The following is a 16210-nucleotide window of genomic DNA, read 5'->3' on the forward strand; positions in this document are numbered from 1 at the left end:
GGTAGGGTGCATGCGACCAAATAAAAGGCTCTGCAATGTTCGGTAAACACCCCCAGTCCACACTGGCTCTTTTACTGAACAGAGCTTTACTGATGCAACATCAGTGAGCACGCCAAATTTTTATGAACGTGTAGTTGCTGAGCGAGGAGCACAAAAGACCGTTTTCCTCTATAGTTCTCTATTTATAGACCCGCTCTGCCTCGATGGAATGTACCATTCGCTCTTCCCATCAAAAAATAGGGGGGTGGCAGAAAAGCTACTGTGCGACATAAACCAAGTTTACAGCGCGGTTATTTTATTCCCTCCCCACCACTGTGGCGGAGTTGGGATCAGTCCTGCTCCTTTAAAGCAAGAAGACACCCGTAGCGACTCGAATGTTAAAAAAAAATGAAAGGGCGCCAAGAAGCTGGGACGAGGGAACGTGGGTGTAAATAGGCAGCGAACACGCTTGGTCTCTCTCTTTCTCTCTCTCTCTTCGTCTCTCTTTCTCTCTCTCTCTCTCTCTTCGTCTCTCTTTCTCTCTCTTAGTCTCTCTAACCCCCCCCCCCCAAATCTGGTCTCTCAACTCCTCTCTCGCTCTCTCTCACGCTCGCTCTCTCGCCGTTTCCTCGCTTTTATTATATCAATGAACGACTTTCTGATTAGGACTTAAACATAAGGAATCAAAAGGCTCCATCGGGACCAGAACAGGCATCACGCGTTTCTGCTATGCGACTCGGGCGGCCGCACGCTACATGTGTTTTGCTATCAATGTAAATATTGGCTTTGATAGGACGGAGAGCCCAAATCAGCCTCTGGCGCGGCTTGTTTTCGGACGCGAATTTTGACCCAAGACTTGCAACCTTGCCTTTTCATTCGCCACCACTCTCATCATCGCCATCCGCCGCCGTTGCAACCCGCCCTCAACTCGCTGGCCGCTTTGAACGACGATGGCAACTTTAACCAACGGGCAAGTGGACGCCGCGGTGCACGGTGTCGGTGTCGGGGTCGGGGTGGTCTCCGCCAGCACCAACGGGCTAGTGAACGGATTAAGCCACAACCACAACCCGGTGGGCTGCCCGGCCACCATCCCCATGAAAGACCACGATGCCATTAAACTATTCATCGGTCAGATCCCCCGCAACCTGGACGAGAAGGACCTGCGGCCCCTCTTCGAGGAGTTTGGCAAGATCTACGAGCTCACGGTGCTCAAGGACCGCTTCACGGGCATGCACAAAGGTGGGTGACGCTCCCGGCATCTGTCACACATTGAAGGGCGTCTGGAGCGCCACTCTGATAGGGTGACGTATCAACAAAAGAAAAGAAAAAAAGACAGAATGACGCTTCGTCGCTGGACTTTAGCCAATGTCCCAAATTTTAATAGCATAAAGTGTCACGACGGCATGCGTGCGCGCCCCCAGCTTTTGTAGTCCGGTCGTTGCCAAACGTGCTTTGATTCACTCGACTAAATCCAGGCCATTAAACTCCCGTTTTCATATTGCAATAGCCCGAGGCTGTGTTTGATTGCCCGCAGCACTGTGCGTAGTGTGCGTGCGCGTGCGCGTGCGCGTCGCCCGTGCACTCGCGCGCGCAACTCAAGTACTCTGTCCGTAATTAACGGCGTGCTTTCCACGATTCTTCGAATTCTGTCAAACTTTTTTTTTGGGGGGGGGGGGGGGTCGCAACGGATTCACTTCGATTGGCTATGAATGGAGGCTGTCTCATGAGATGATGTCAAATGTCTCCGACTGATGGGACGTGGCCTTTGAGGTGTAATACTAATGACCCGTCTTTGTTTAGGCGCAATTGGAACGATGGTACTTTCCACTTGTACTTTATTTTCCTCTCTCAAGGGAAGGCAAATCACCATTTAATGAGAGGTCAGTAATTGATCCACTGTACCTGCAGGACGTCTCCCAGGAGAAGAAAGTACATTAGGGAAAGAAAAAAAATCACTTTCTGCTACTGAATGGCTTCGGAAACTACATACAAATGATTTCAGAGGGTCGGTCAAGGCACGGGAGAACAAAAGAGACAGGAGCAGAGTTTGCATTGGGGGGTATATTTTATTAATAGCACAGCTGTGGTCGACCCCCTGTTGGACGGTTAATCACCAGTGGCCCCAGAACTATTGGCACGCTCACCGGCTGATTCCAAGAACAGTCTCCTCACCGCGATATACGGCCCCGTTTCCCCGCTTTCATTAGCGAGTCCCCGCTGTGCTCATACTTTAACTAGCTTGAGGCACTAGCTACTGACTGACTCACTCGCGTTCCCTGCACGGACCTCAAACACCTTCCAGCCACGTTCTAGATATAAAAAAAACAAAACTGTCCAAATGAGGTGCACACGTCACAAATAAGTGACTCTGAGGGAGGGAGGCAGCAGTCGCAGCCCAATTTTCTTTTTAATGTGTTCTAAAGCACAGTCTTAAGACTTTCTTTGTAACATGCGGTTGACATATTTTCTCCAAATCACTCGTGTGAAATCTGTTGTTGCCGATGGCATGCAATTGTAGTTTTCCATTTAGCCATTTAGATTCCGGTGTATTGTTAGTATTTCCATGGCAGTGTGAGGTACTCAAAAGTTTGTCCAACTGTCCTTAAGAATGCTCAACAATTATCATTATTATTATTATTTTTTGCTATACTATAATTGTCCTCACGCCCTTTCATCATCTTGCTGTCTCGTGGTCCTAAGCCTGCATATGTGATTCAGTACGAAGCAGAAACTGTACATACATGTGGCATGATTCCACACTTTCAACCTCTTTTATTAAAAAAAAAAACAACAAAAAAAAACATCATGGTTGTTAAAACCAACCATGTATAGCCGCCTCACATTGGAATACCGTTAGCCCCGTTTTACTTAACAAGGACGCACTTTTAGCAAGAAATAAGATCAGTTTCAGCTCACTGATCCACAGCTTTCTTTTTCTTTTTTTTTTCTGCTAGCGCAGGTAATAAACATTGCTTATCCCGTTCTACAGTATCAACAAGCGCGAAGAAGCAGCCTTCCCTATGGTAATGCTGCCTCGGAAGAAAGAGACCCCTATTATAGCCATTGTCAGCTGTGCCTGTGATACTATTGCCATAACCCCCCCCCCCCCCCCCACCCCCCATAATGACTCCATGTATCACTGGTAATCTAGTCTTTAGGATTCTGTCCCCTTGGAACAGAGGACTGGGAGGAGGGGTACTGAGGGTGGGGGTGGGGGGGACAGAGGTCTGCAGAGTCTGGGAGTGGGGCGCCGGGACACTGGTGCAGGCCTACATTCTCTCAATAATTTTATTTCTCTCCCCTCTGCGACCGAGCCATGCTAATAGAGGCCATTTATAATGGTCACCGCTGCAGCAGCAACCGAGCGCAGCGGGTCTGAGACGCACAGTTGGCACACGAGGGGGGGGCGGCCTTGGAGCTCGATTATACGTCCGTACAATCCGTCCGGTTGGATTTGTATGTAAAAAGGTGCGGCTGATTGTGAAGTGTGAAGTCGTGGTCGTATCATCCTATCGACGTGATTGTTGTCAACACAACCGTCAGCAACTTTAGTTTTTCTCTCTCAAGTGAGTGGGTTGGATGGAACGTCATTTCTTCTTGTACCTTAGCTGTTGGATGTACAACTACTACTCAGTCGGCCTGAGAGTTCGGCACAAAGGTTGCTCTCGCGTCATTGTTTTGGTGCTCAGGGTTGACTCGGTGAGAGATGTCTCACAATTTGTTTGCTCGAAGAGGGACAAACAAACAAAAATATCTTTGTACTCAAACGCTAAAAGATGCCGCCCATATTTTGTGACGTAATAGTGGGCGTATGTATCTTATCTATACCGCAGATGCGTTATGATACAGAAGCTTGCTCGTGAAGGCCGTTGCATCTAATCGTCTGTATTTGGACATTTTAGCCTCTTTGAAATGAATATTGCAGAGAAGAAGGCTCACAACAGATTATGGTGCGGATTGTGTTTTTGGTAAAAACCAGAAAGTCACGGCAGCAAAAAAACATGAAAGACTCATGCTGTGTTTTATTGCAGGCAATTAGATTGTTGCAGGCTACCATTAGAGAAGCGCCATCTGCAGAAAGGAGGATGAAACCAAATTTGCCTTCGAACAAAACAAAAAAAAAAAGATGAAGCTGTGAGCGTGCGCGAGAGCGTGTGCGCGCCTGCGTTTTGTCCTGCAGGTCTGCGTTAATGCAGCACGCGTACCGGACGAAAAATTTCACTCCAGTTGCATCATCCTCTCTGCGGGATCTTTCTCTATCTCCTCTTGCATTTGCTTTGGGGATTCTTGTGTGTGTGTGTGTGTGTGTGTGTGTGTGTGCGTGTGTGTGGACTCCTTCCAGAATACAACACTCAGCTTCTCTTACGATGCGCGCTCTGACTCCACTTTTGTGTCCTGTTTCGACTAAGATGCATCGCTATCGATTTGGGGTGTTTTTGTCTGGAGCACTGCAACATGTGTCACGGAGGACGGGGCGCTACTTACAAAAGTACACTTAGCCGGCAGCGCCACCCTGCTCTCACCAGGCACGCTGCGGAACCACTCGGAAGTGTCAAACAATAACAACAACAACAACAACAACAACAACAACAAAAGGGCGGAGCCGTAAGAGGAAATACAGTGAATCTAATTTGTAAAGGAGGAGAAGGTGCCTCGGTTGTCTGTTATTGTCGCGGGGAACCGCGAGACGGCCGAGCGGGGAGCCGCTTGCTCGTGTGTCACACGGGCAGTTGAAGAGGAAGGCAAAGAATGGCGCTAGCGCACACATTAGCATGCTAACGGCAGGAAAGCGGTCCTCTTACGTCTACTTTCTGACCTCGGCGCTCCTCTCATTAAAAGTAAAATTAAGAGCGGTATAACGCAAAGTAATGTCCGGGCGAGTTAGTTTCTAGATAGCGTATGCAAAACTAGTGAAACACTCGGGGAAAGCGTAGGCGTCCGCCAAGGTTGCTAAATCCTTGGCCATCTGAACTGTTTGATTGGAAGCATTTGGCGATGCATATATTTCAATCTGGGCGGCCCGGTAGTCCAGTGGTTAGCACGTCGGCTTCACAGTGCAGAGGTACCGGGTTCGATTCCAGCTCCGGCCTCCCTGTGTGGAGTTTGCATGTTCTCCCCGGGCCTGCGTGGGTTTTCTCCGGGTGCTCCGGTTTCCTCCCACATTCCAAAAACATGCGTGGCAGGCTGATTGAACACTCTAAATTGTCCCTAGGTGTGAGTGTGAGCGTGGATGGTTGTTCGTCTCTGTGTGCCCTGTGATTGGCTGGCAACCGATTCAGGGTGTCCCCCGCCTACTGCCCGAAGACAGCTGGGATAGGCTCCAGACCCCCCGCAACCCTAGTGAGGATCAAGCGGCTCTGAAGAATGAATGAATGAATATATTTCAATCTGCAGCAGCCTCATCTAATTGCGGTGGTTTGTCGTAGGCCCTTTTGGCCCTGATGCAAGTAGACTGTAATCTGGCAGGGGGGGGGGGGGGGGGGGGGGGTTACCCAGATATATTCCTCAATCTCATTGATAACTTTGGGTTTTTGTTTAGACCTCCCATTCAAAAAGTTGTCTCTCGTTGAGCCTGCCAGAGGAAATTTGACTTTTTTTGATTTCGTATCATAAAATATTGACCAAGGATGTGGATCGCGTCACAAAACAGTTGGACGAATAATGTTACTTTTTTCCAAATTGTCCATAATTTGATCCACTTGTTTTGTTTTCCATCATGAAAAGGTGAATAAGGTACCAGAATAGATCAGCCAAGCCAGACCAAATTGGAAAAAAAAGTCATGTTAATGTTCAGTGATCATTTTCAAACTGCACAGATGATTTCTACATTTATTGGAGGGGGGGGGGGGGGGTGACACTTCCTCGCGCTGTTAGGATGTCGCACTATTTAAATCGCTGACATTATAGTATTCCTGAAACAAAACGCGCACACCGTTCCAGGACCTTGGACCTCGGTACCTTCACTGTGGTGAGGCAGAATGAAGACTGAACGGCCTCGAGTTGACGCTTTTGACGTGCGTCTCTTTTGAGAATTCAATTCCCTAATGACATTATCTTGGGGAGCCACTTCATTCAGCCGCAGAAAACATTTAACGCAAAGAGTTCAGAGATCGCGCGGCGGTCCTAATGTATACTCGTGCATTAGTGTGTACTTAATGTTTCTACTTGGCAAAGGCACAGCTCTCGGTGGAATGGCGGTTCTGACCCGTGGAGAAATGCAGATGCTGATAGACACAGCTCGATACAGTACTGTTTTTTTTTTTTTGGGGGGGGGGGGTTTGGGCTGGTTTTTCATTTTTGTGTAGCCGACTATGCAAACGTTACACATTTTGTGCTCAACTAATCGCCCGCAGCGTTTTTTAAAATAAAATCAGTGTTTCATCAATATTTGGCCTTTTGTATTCCGTATGCTTCTCCCAGTCTCGCTTTCCTCAAGTTGTGCTTGTTGCCTTGCTTGAAGTTTTTAATAGATGGAATCAAAACTTTTTGCTCCTTGAGCTTTTCAAATAGGTTCTCTTTCCCAATCTCTTGCATCGCCATCTTTGTGTTAACTTTGAACAAATTGACACCATGGCTAGTTATTTGATTTTATAAATTTTTTTTGTCTCCCTTTAATCAACTTTTGTACTCTGCTTGTCTGCACTACCAGTGGCCTGTGGTTAAAACGGCGTTTTCAAAACTGTATTTTTTTGTGCTGCACCTTTGTTCAGTGTGGTTTCATTTCTTTCTTGCAACTAGCATGATCACGTGTCGGGGATAAAGAGTGGAGACGAGAGGATTTAAAGTGCTTTAGATGATGCCATCTCAATTGCTGATTACGATTATCCCAAACTTTTTATTTTCTTCCATCAAAATACATTCCGCAGCTCGTACCATAACAAATATTATGGAATGTGTCACCGTTTGTGTCTGTGTGTTTATGGATTTTTATTTATTTATTTTTTTTTTACCCTGAACACTTATCATATTTCCTCCTTCCCCCTTTTGTCTATGTATACGCTCCAAATGTATGTGTGATTATACCGCGGACAATAGAACGGCGCGGGCTTCCCATTTAAAGAGGAATGCTCAATTGCTGGCGTCTATGTTTAATAGTAATATTAATATTTCACGTGCGAGCGCAGATGGAGCCCTCGCTATGCACATGAATTTAGCCCTCTGCTGCAGCCCTGCACTGCAGAAAGCTTTGCATGAGGAAATAGCAGCATGACACAGCAGTATTATGAAAAATAGACTTTAATTTTGTCACCGCTAACAGCGCCGGTGGCCCCATTAATTCACGTCGGCCGCGCAATCATTCTCGTCGTGCTTTCTGCCCCGCGTATCATGTATTTGTTTGGAACTTTATCGAATGCCTCTTTGACTGATTTGATGATCAATTATTTCATATCATTGTGAAAAGAGTGATCATTTCCAGACAGCCCAGTCGCTGTTTATTGTCCAGGAAACGGCAAATCGTAACTCAAGAGTGGCATATCCGGGGGTGCTGTCAGCTGGATTCGCAAGAATAGGGATTACTTCAGGCTTGTACTCTTTTTCTCCTGGACTAGAGCGCATGTCGCTGATCTCCGTGCATGCGCAACATGTCGGGCAAGACTTCTATTTGGGCCTCTGTGGATTTACAGTTTGTATCTCCCATCCTCCGTGGCTACGCGGAACGCAAAAGCGGCCAGATTTCAGACTTTTTTTTTTTTTTTTTTGGTAACCATCTGCCTTCATGCTTATTTCATGCGTCCAATTAAAAATGCACCACGTAGACTTGTAAGAGGAAGGTGGGCATGCGGGTTAGGCCTTTCCAAAGATCCCACTCCATTATTCAAAACCAAGGCCGATTCGGGGAAAATGGTCGTCGGTACCTTTTCCAGAGCTTAAATTTCATATACGATTTTCTGATGAAACCGCTGCATGCCTTGAGATATAAGGTGAGTCAGATCTGACTCCATCCTCGAAATTCACACAACAGGCACTTGTACGATGTCAAACTAACAACTATTGTAAAAGAAAATAGGGCAAAATGTCATACATGCTCACTCCATCGATGTTGACCATTTTTGGGGGAGTTTTTGTGGCACGTGTGATCCGGACCCTAGCTAGGTGAATGATGCTACAAACGCATTGGCTTCTTTCGCAAAATATAGTTCCTTTTTATGGGCTGTGAGTGAGACCACGTTGCAGATTGAGACTCCCAGAGTCAGCACCCTTCATTTAAAATATGACCGTTCTTGATCAGATGCGAGAAGAACATCTGACGCTAGCAAATCGGAGCAGCTTTGCAATTCTTTCCTTTCATAACGACTGTAAATTTCCTCACGAGAAATGTGTGACGCGCGAAGGAATGAGCCAGAGTGCTTCATTTAAATGTTCTCCTTCGCAACCATACCATTTGACTTTTGCAGATCAGATATCTTCATCTTTCCAATCATATTCGCATCCCATTCACGGAAGATGCGTTAGGTTCTATTACGCTGGTTGGAGAGCAGATAGAGCAGAAGACATCGTTGCAGAGGGAGATGGTGCAAGAGCGTGTAAAAACGACACGGAGCTCAAAAACGAAGGGAGATGTCGAAACCGGGGTGATGTAAGCGAACGCGTGAAAGAGGTGGAGGGGAGATCCACGGCAGAGGGGAGATTGTACAATGTGAGCGCAAGGCGGAAGCGGGATAGGAGTGGGGAAAGACCGTGAGCTGGAGGAGGTGGAGGAGGAAACGAGTTAGAAGATGGAGGGAGTCCCAGAGACAGATGTGGCCCTCGCCGGCCCCAGCTGATTGATAGCTTCTGGCCTACTTCCATGCCAGGCTTTGACCTCTCTGCCCTCTGCTGTAATTTATAAGGGTGAGCGTTGCCAGATTTAAGTGCTACACCCTCTGGCCATCGTAGGGCCAAGAAAGGAGAATGACCTTCTTTGGAAGAGAGCTGCATTCGAACCCCGCCTGCTCTCAGACACCCCAGGAGCAAAGTGTGGCCCTCCATATTAGCCGGGATTGTACACGAATCATTAAGCAACACCCCTTTGCTCATTTTTAGGTCAGTGAAGATTCGAAGAAGAAATGACGTTGCATTTTCGGGAAGGGGCGGGATCTAAAAATCCGCAAGTGTTTGTGTACGTTTGAGGTTAGCGGTCGGAATTACGATTCATCATCGTTCACGGACTCCATCCATCCATCCATCCATCCATCCATCCATCCATCATCTACCGCTTATCCGGGGCCGGGTCGCGGGGGCAACAGCTTTAGCAGGAAAGCCCAGACTTCCCTCTCCCTAGCTACTTCTTCCAGCTCTCCCCGGGGGATCCCGAGTCGTTCCCAGGCAAGCTGGGTGACATAGTCTCTCCAGCGTGTCCTGGGTCTTCCTCGGGGTCTCCTCCCGGTGGGACATGCCCAGAACACCTCACCGGGGAGGCGCTCAGGAGGCATCCGAATCAGATGCCCAAGCCACCTCATCTGGCTCCTCTCGATGTGGAGGAGAAGCGGCTCGACTCTGAGCCCCTCCCGTATGACTGAGCTTCTCACCTTATCTCTAAGGGAGAGCCCGGACACCCTGCGGAGAAAACTCATTTCAGCCGCTTGTATCCGGGATCTCGTTCTTTCGGTCACGACCCATAGCTCGTGACCATAGGTGAGGGTTGGGACGTAGATCGACCGGTAAATTGAGAGCTTCGCCCTTTGGCTCAGCTCCTTCTTCACCACGACAGAGCGATACCGATCCGCCTGTCGATCTCCCGCTCCCTCCTACCCCCACTCGTGAACAAGACCCCAAGATACTTGAACTCCTCCACTTGGGGTAAGATCTCCTCCCCGACCCGGAGGGGGCACTCCACCCTTTTCCGACTGAGGACCATGGTTTCAGATTTGTTCACGGACTGAATCCTCGAATGAGTTTCCTGGGGTGTTTTCAGTCCAGGCTTACTTGCATCGAGGTCGCAGCTTGAAAAGAAATGACATGAAATTTCATGGCCCGCCATTGTGTGAAAATAAACAAGGGCTTACATTATCTGCATTTGCCCTCTGGCGGAGCTCAGCTGGGTTTGGTGCTTGACCATTCGGTGTGCTTCAGCGATGCGCGGCTCAGTCAGGGAAGGATCTGGACAGAAAGCCGTCAGCAAATTCTAGGAGATTTGCAATTTAATGGTTGCTGAGATCGCTGCCTTTTCTCTGCGCAGGTTCCCAATGAGACGGACGGAGTCCATTAGTTTGCTTCTTTAATCACAGAACAGGAGATGGCAATCCTGGTCATCCACTTGCAGCCCTCCACTTGCTGTGGAATGAGTTCATGGAATTTATAGATAGAAATAGAGGTGTGTGCGTGCGTGCGTGTGTGTGCGTGTGTGTGTATTAGCATCCACATGAGTCCGTGAGCATTCATTATTTGATAAACATGGCTTCCCCCGGAGCACAATTTGTGTGTATTTGTGTGTTTGTGAGGGAGAGAGCCGGGGGAGGGGGGAAGGGGGGGTGGGCAGCTTATTCATCAATAATATGTAGACGCACACACTCTCATGGAGCACCGCAAGAAAAATGATAAACACGGCTTCCAGCATCAGGTTTCAAAATATTACGACCACAAGCGCTCAAATTGAAAAAGAGATCACATGCGCCACAAGAAAAGGACCATGATGCTCCCAAGTTATGCAATATCATAAAATGATGGCATACAGATTTGTTTATTTTTTGTTAAAGCAAAACTCAAAAAGAATGTAATCGTGACTTTTGCACCAGCGGCTCTTCCTACAGGTTTTACTTTGGGTTAAGCAATTAAAAAAAATCAATAAAAAATAATCAAATAATGCTGAGAATGGACCGTATTAGTTGTTTTTTTTCGTAATATAGTTTCCTATCTTGCCCCATGTGGGATTCGTTTGGCTTTCTTTCATGTGTGCCGTGCATGGTTCTGGACCTGCTCCATTTGTAAGGTGCCTTGAGATCTTGTCTGTCGTGAATCGGGACGAAATAATACACTTGACTTGACTTCATTGACAAAAGCACGGTTTGATGCTGAAAGAGGTCCAGCCAACGTAGAACTGAACGCATCGCTCTGTTAAAACATTCATTCATTCATCTTCCGAAACGCTTGATCCTCACTCGGGTCGCAGAGGTGCTGGAGCCTATCCCTGCTGTCTTCGGGCAGTAGGCGGGGGACACCCTGAATCGGTTGCCACCCGATCGCAGGGCACACAGAAACGAACAACCATTCGCACTCACACTCACACCTAGGGACAATTTAGAGCAGCCATGTCCAAAGTCCGGCCCGCGGGCCAAATCCGGCCCGCGGTCGAATTTCATCCGGCCCTCGGCCCCTGTCATAAAATCAGTGCCGTCTGGCCCGCAGGTTGGGCGCAATGGAACACGTGTTGCATTGACTGAGGTCTCGTAGACTGGTGAGTGATGTTTCATAGAGTACTGCTTCCCTCTAGTGGCTAAATGAGTAATAGCATTCACTAAATGAGTAATAGCATTTAGACACTAGAGGGCATCACTCACGAGTTAACAAGACATCACTCCGTGTTTATATTGACTGATATGTCATATTTCAAATGATCCTTGCAGTTGTGGATATGTGTATTGCTTGTTCATTTCCCTGTTGTTCGAGTCAAAGGTTTTGTGACTATTGAAAAGTCATGGTGATACATTTTATGTTTCAAATTAATCAATTTGCACTCAGGAGACTTCTGTTTAAGAAAAAGTCAAGTGAATAAGCAGTTGCATGTGATATACCTGTTTCAAATGAACCAAAAGAAATTCTTAAGATTGTTGAAATTAAAATAAAAATGGAAATGTGAAACAGACTGGCTTACTAAAATTTGTTGAACAATATTGTTGTTCAATGTAAAGAATGTCAGCCAAGGTCGGCCCCCCCCCACATTTTACCACATAAAATCTGGCCCCCTTGGCAAAAAGTTTGGACACCCCTGATTTAGAGTGTTCAATCAGCCTGCCACGCATGTTTTTGGAATGTGGGAGGAAACCGGAGCACCCGGAGAAAACCCACGCAGGCCCGGGGAGAACATGCAAACTCCACACAGGGAGGCCGCAGCTGGAATCGAACCCGGTACCTCTGCACTGTGAAGCCGACGTGCTAACCACTGGACTGCCGGGCTGCCCTCTGTTCAAACAGAATTGGGAAAGTTGTGTTCAAGCTCTGCAGAGGAATTTTATTTCAGCGCAATATTGGGCAATACAAGCGGTACCTCACGAAACAGTGAATGCTTGCGAAGGCAGTAAACGCTGAATTTGTCAAGTATTCCGACGATGGCGAAAATCAGGCGGTTGCCTCTGTCTTGTGAAGCTCAGCATCTCTCTGCCGCTCCTTTGCCACCATTTCATCCAACCGGGGCACGGGGGGGGACGGTGCTCCTTATCGCCTTCCTCTTCTTTGCTTTATTTCCCGTGGCCTGATGACCCATGTGGAGAACGGGAGCTGATGCTGTATCTCACCGCGCGCCGAATGCTTTTGAACGCTACGCGCGAATGAGTCGATACATCGGAACCGCGGTCATGTGGTCTCCTTTGCCCACACGTCTATCGACCACTTACAAATGGCGTACGCCGCCTTATCTTTAAGACTTGTACCTGCCTGCTCTGGGATCGGAAGAAACTTCATATTCTGTGTAACGCGAATAATTTAACTTGGTGTGTCGGTAAATTCTGAAGTGATTTCCGGAATGGCTGGCGGATGGTTTGTTGGTTTTGCCACATCGTAGAGGACGGATGTCAGTCTGTAGGTACTATATATGGAAATGGCTGAATGTCTTTCATGTGTCCTTCCAATATGGCGAGTGACTACCGGTCCATGTTAGCTTTACAAACAGCCTAATTGTGTTAAATGGGGTAAAGGGGGGAGGGGGGGAGATTAAAATCCATTAAAGTGTTCTGTGAGGGTATGCTATTCCCGGGATGGTGCTTTTGTTCACGTTGTTGGCAAGGCAGAGTTTCTCCTTGAAACCCCACAAAAGTTGTCATTGTGTCTACCTAAAACGTGGTTGCCGTCGCTGGCTCTTGCTCTTTTATTCACTGTCACACTCGCTTTGCTCCTCTTTGCATTTTCTTTTTGTGATTTGCCTCTCTCCATCCTTCTTACTGTCTTTGTGTGTCACTCCCATTTTCTATCGCTCGCCTGCATTCCCTTTGTAGCCATGTTTCTCTCTCTCTCTCTCTCTCTGTATGTGTCTCTCGCTCTCTGTCTGTCTCAGCGTCAGATAAGCTCACTGGGGGAGACTTTAGAGGACTCTCCATCTGTGTATAAATAGCTCCGGATGAATTATTGAGGGACCTGGGGTTGCTAATAATCCCGCAGGACCCATCTGACAATGACATAGAAGATGGAGGGAAAACAATTACGCAGGAGTTCTCCTTCAGAAGAGAGGGAACGGGTGAGGGAGGAATGGGAGGGAGGGACGGGAGGAAGCCGGTGGCCTCCGGGAGCCTCCTCGCGGGGCCCAACATCTTGGCTAATAAACCCAATTAAATCTCCGGAATCAATCGGGGCCCCCCGGGCATCGTCTCTCTTCCTCCCCCGGACGGCATGGGACAACAGGAAGTGTAATGATTCATGTTCCCCCTCCTGCGTTCAGATCGTCCTCTCATCTCCAGCTTTTGCACGTTGGCAAGGAGGACGGGACGGGACAGGACGGGATGTCCGCCCAGGCAGGATAATGGGACGGGGGGAAAGGGAAGGAGAAGACGGGCGAGCCGAGTGGAGAGGCGCACAGAAGAATATTAATTGGGAGTTTTTATCCTGTAAGTGTTTTACCCAGGGGACAAGACATGGGAGCGATCCGGCGCCCCAGACTTTATGTCCTCCCTGACACATCTGATTCCTCCGCAGACAGACTTTTGAGTAATGGGCCCGACCCCCTCGACATGTGTTCCCGACTTATAGCGTACATCCATCTGTTCAACTGCCTCTAATTGGGTCAGAGATGGAAATTTACATTTTAATGTCATGTTATGAAGGAGGCTAGAAAGAAAACACTTCTTTTATCACTCGAGTTTGTATGGTTTCACAGCACGAGGTGTTTACAAGCAGCGCGGCGGAATCGTGCTCGGCATACCAGAAGCTTGCCTGTTCGTCCTGTGCTTGCATGGGTTTGCCTCTCATTTCCCAAGCGTGTTTCTTCGGTTCACTGAACTGTGAAGATGGAAGTATAAGTTTTGTTTGTCCAAACGCTTGCTTTCCTGCCATGTGGCAATAGCTTTAGAATGCCCATTACTGCCACCTATAGGACTGAAGTGGACATGCATCTATCCATCCTTCCATCCATCCATTGTCTAATCCGCTTTATCCTCACGAGGGTCGCGGCGCATGCTGCATCCCATCCCAGCTGTCTTCAGTAGGCGGGATACACCCTGAACAGTTTGGCAGCCAATCGCAGGGCACACGTAGACAAACAACCATTCGTCCTCACAATCACACTTTGTTCCACTTAACCTAGCGTGCATGGTTTTGTTATGTGAGAGGAAACCGGAGTACCCGGAGAAAACCCAAGTAGACATGGGGTGAACATGCAAACCCCACACAGGAAGGCCGGATAGATCCCGTCAAAGTATAATCTACTGTAAAAAAATATTGCTACAAACTGATTTTGTATCATGACTGTTATGTGTGGTAATTGACCTATTATCATCCCATTTTTAGCAGACTCAGGCTATAGGGGGAGCAAAAATATGGCACGCTAGAAGGTGTCAAAGTCCAGGCTGAGTCATCTCTTTCGTTAAGCAGTTTCTTGAATGACACAATTGGGGCCATTCAAAAAAGTAAAAAAATTTTTTTTTTAAACGTGCATTGACAAAAGCAGCTTTACCGGGCAAACGCTGGAGTCATATAGCTTACCAGTATAAAAGCACATTTGTCATCCCGTCCTATAAAGCATTTGGTCTGCGCGAGAGAAGCAATTGATGTGCATCGGTGATCGTAATAAAACCGTTTGATGTAATGGAATTAGTCCACTTACATACATGGCATGCAACTTAATAAGTGCGTTTATAATACAGTAAATAGACACCCTTGCTTGCGCACTCCCTCCCTGGCTCATAAAACTCACATCGCTTGACCGTGCAGTGAGCGACAAGTCGGACGACAAAAGACGCTTGTTCAATGTGCGCAAACGGCAAGGGAAAGTCATGTCGTGTCATTTCCAGAAATCTTCGAATGGATCCAGACACAAAATGTCTTTGTCACGCATCTGATTTGAATTTTGTAGCATGAAGTTATTGCTTTGTATATATATTTGTAAAACGCCCCTTGCGATTGGCTGGCGGCCAGTCCAGGGTGTCCCCCGCCTACTGTCCGAAGACAGCTGGGATAGGCTCCAGCAACCCCCCCCCCCTCCCCTGCGACCCTTGCAAGGATAAAGCTAAATTTTGTCTAAATAATTGTCAGTCATACAAACAGTCCATAATGCATATCTTGTAACCAAAGTCATTTGAGGTCTCAATCCCTGCATGAGTCAACATCACAACTATGTCATTCATTGTTCTGTGTTTAGACTGCGCTATTTTTAGTCCTCCTCTATCCCATCTTGGCGAAATCATCTCCAAGTCGGAAGATGATTCATTTCTGAGAAGGCAAAGACTGATCAGTAGAACGTTCCTGTGGGAAATACTAAACAGCTTTAATGAGTTTGGCAGAAAATATTAGAAATGCCCACCGATCTCCATTTCTGATCTGCTCTGCAATTGCTTCACCGTTCAGCGGTGGCCACGTACGGTATAACACGGTGAGGTGGGGGTGGGGTGGGGGTGGGGGTTCACCTGAGGAGTCGTTGGGAATTTAATTATTCATAGAATGGGAAGCTAAAATTGGCTCACTCAAACATTTGCTGACAAAATGGCCGAGGTAAGAGTTGACAATTTGTGCGGCCTGGATATTTGGGACGGACACACGCACGCGTGTTTGTCTTGAGGAGCCGAGCTTTGTGTGTGTTGTCGCACTTTACAACGTGAGGATGCGCGCCTCATATATACTCAAGTCCATTTTGTGTGTTTTCTCTTTCCAACCCTCACTGGACGAGCACCAGAGGAGAAAGGGGGAGTGAATGGGTTTAAGTTGGCCGTGTGCGTGCGTGTGTGTGTGTGTGTATGTGTGTGTTTGACACTATCCTAATGATGCATTTTCTAGTCCATTGATTCCGAGGCTCTGCTCTCCAGTAAATCCTTCACATGCAACACATTAAAGCTCGCCCTTTTTCCTCCTTCGCCAATCGATTAGCACAGCTTAGAGACAGCCTCGCTGGGAA

General features: G+C 47.6%; 1 protein-coding gene across 7 annotated transcripts in view; it reads left to right on the plus strand.

Moving 5' to 3' along the window:
- Window positions 1–367: 367 nt before the first annotated feature.
- The window catches only part of celf4 (CUGBP, Elav-like family member 4), an 83310-nt gene continuing 67467 nt past the window's right edge, over window positions 368–16210 (plus strand). For 4 of the 7 annotated variants that reach the window (XM_052076732.1, XM_052076735.1, XM_052076736.1 and 1 more), the window contains exon 1: window positions 369–1218. In XM_052076732.1, the coding sequence (XP_051932692.1) occupies window positions 930–1218 (289 nt within the window). In that variant the 5' untranslated portion in view covers window positions 369–929. Of the gene's footprint in view, window positions 1219–16210 lie in introns of all 7 variants that reach the window. The other 3 variants (XM_052076731.1, XM_052076733.1, XM_052076737.1) reach the window with 2 other exon arrangements.

This window comes from Hippocampus zosterae, chromosome 9 (assembly GCF_025434085.1).
Source record: "Hippocampus zosterae strain Florida chromosome 9, ASM2543408v3, whole genome shotgun sequence".
NCBI lineage: Eukaryota > Metazoa > Chordata > Actinopteri > Syngnathiformes > Syngnathidae > Hippocampus > Hippocampus zosterae.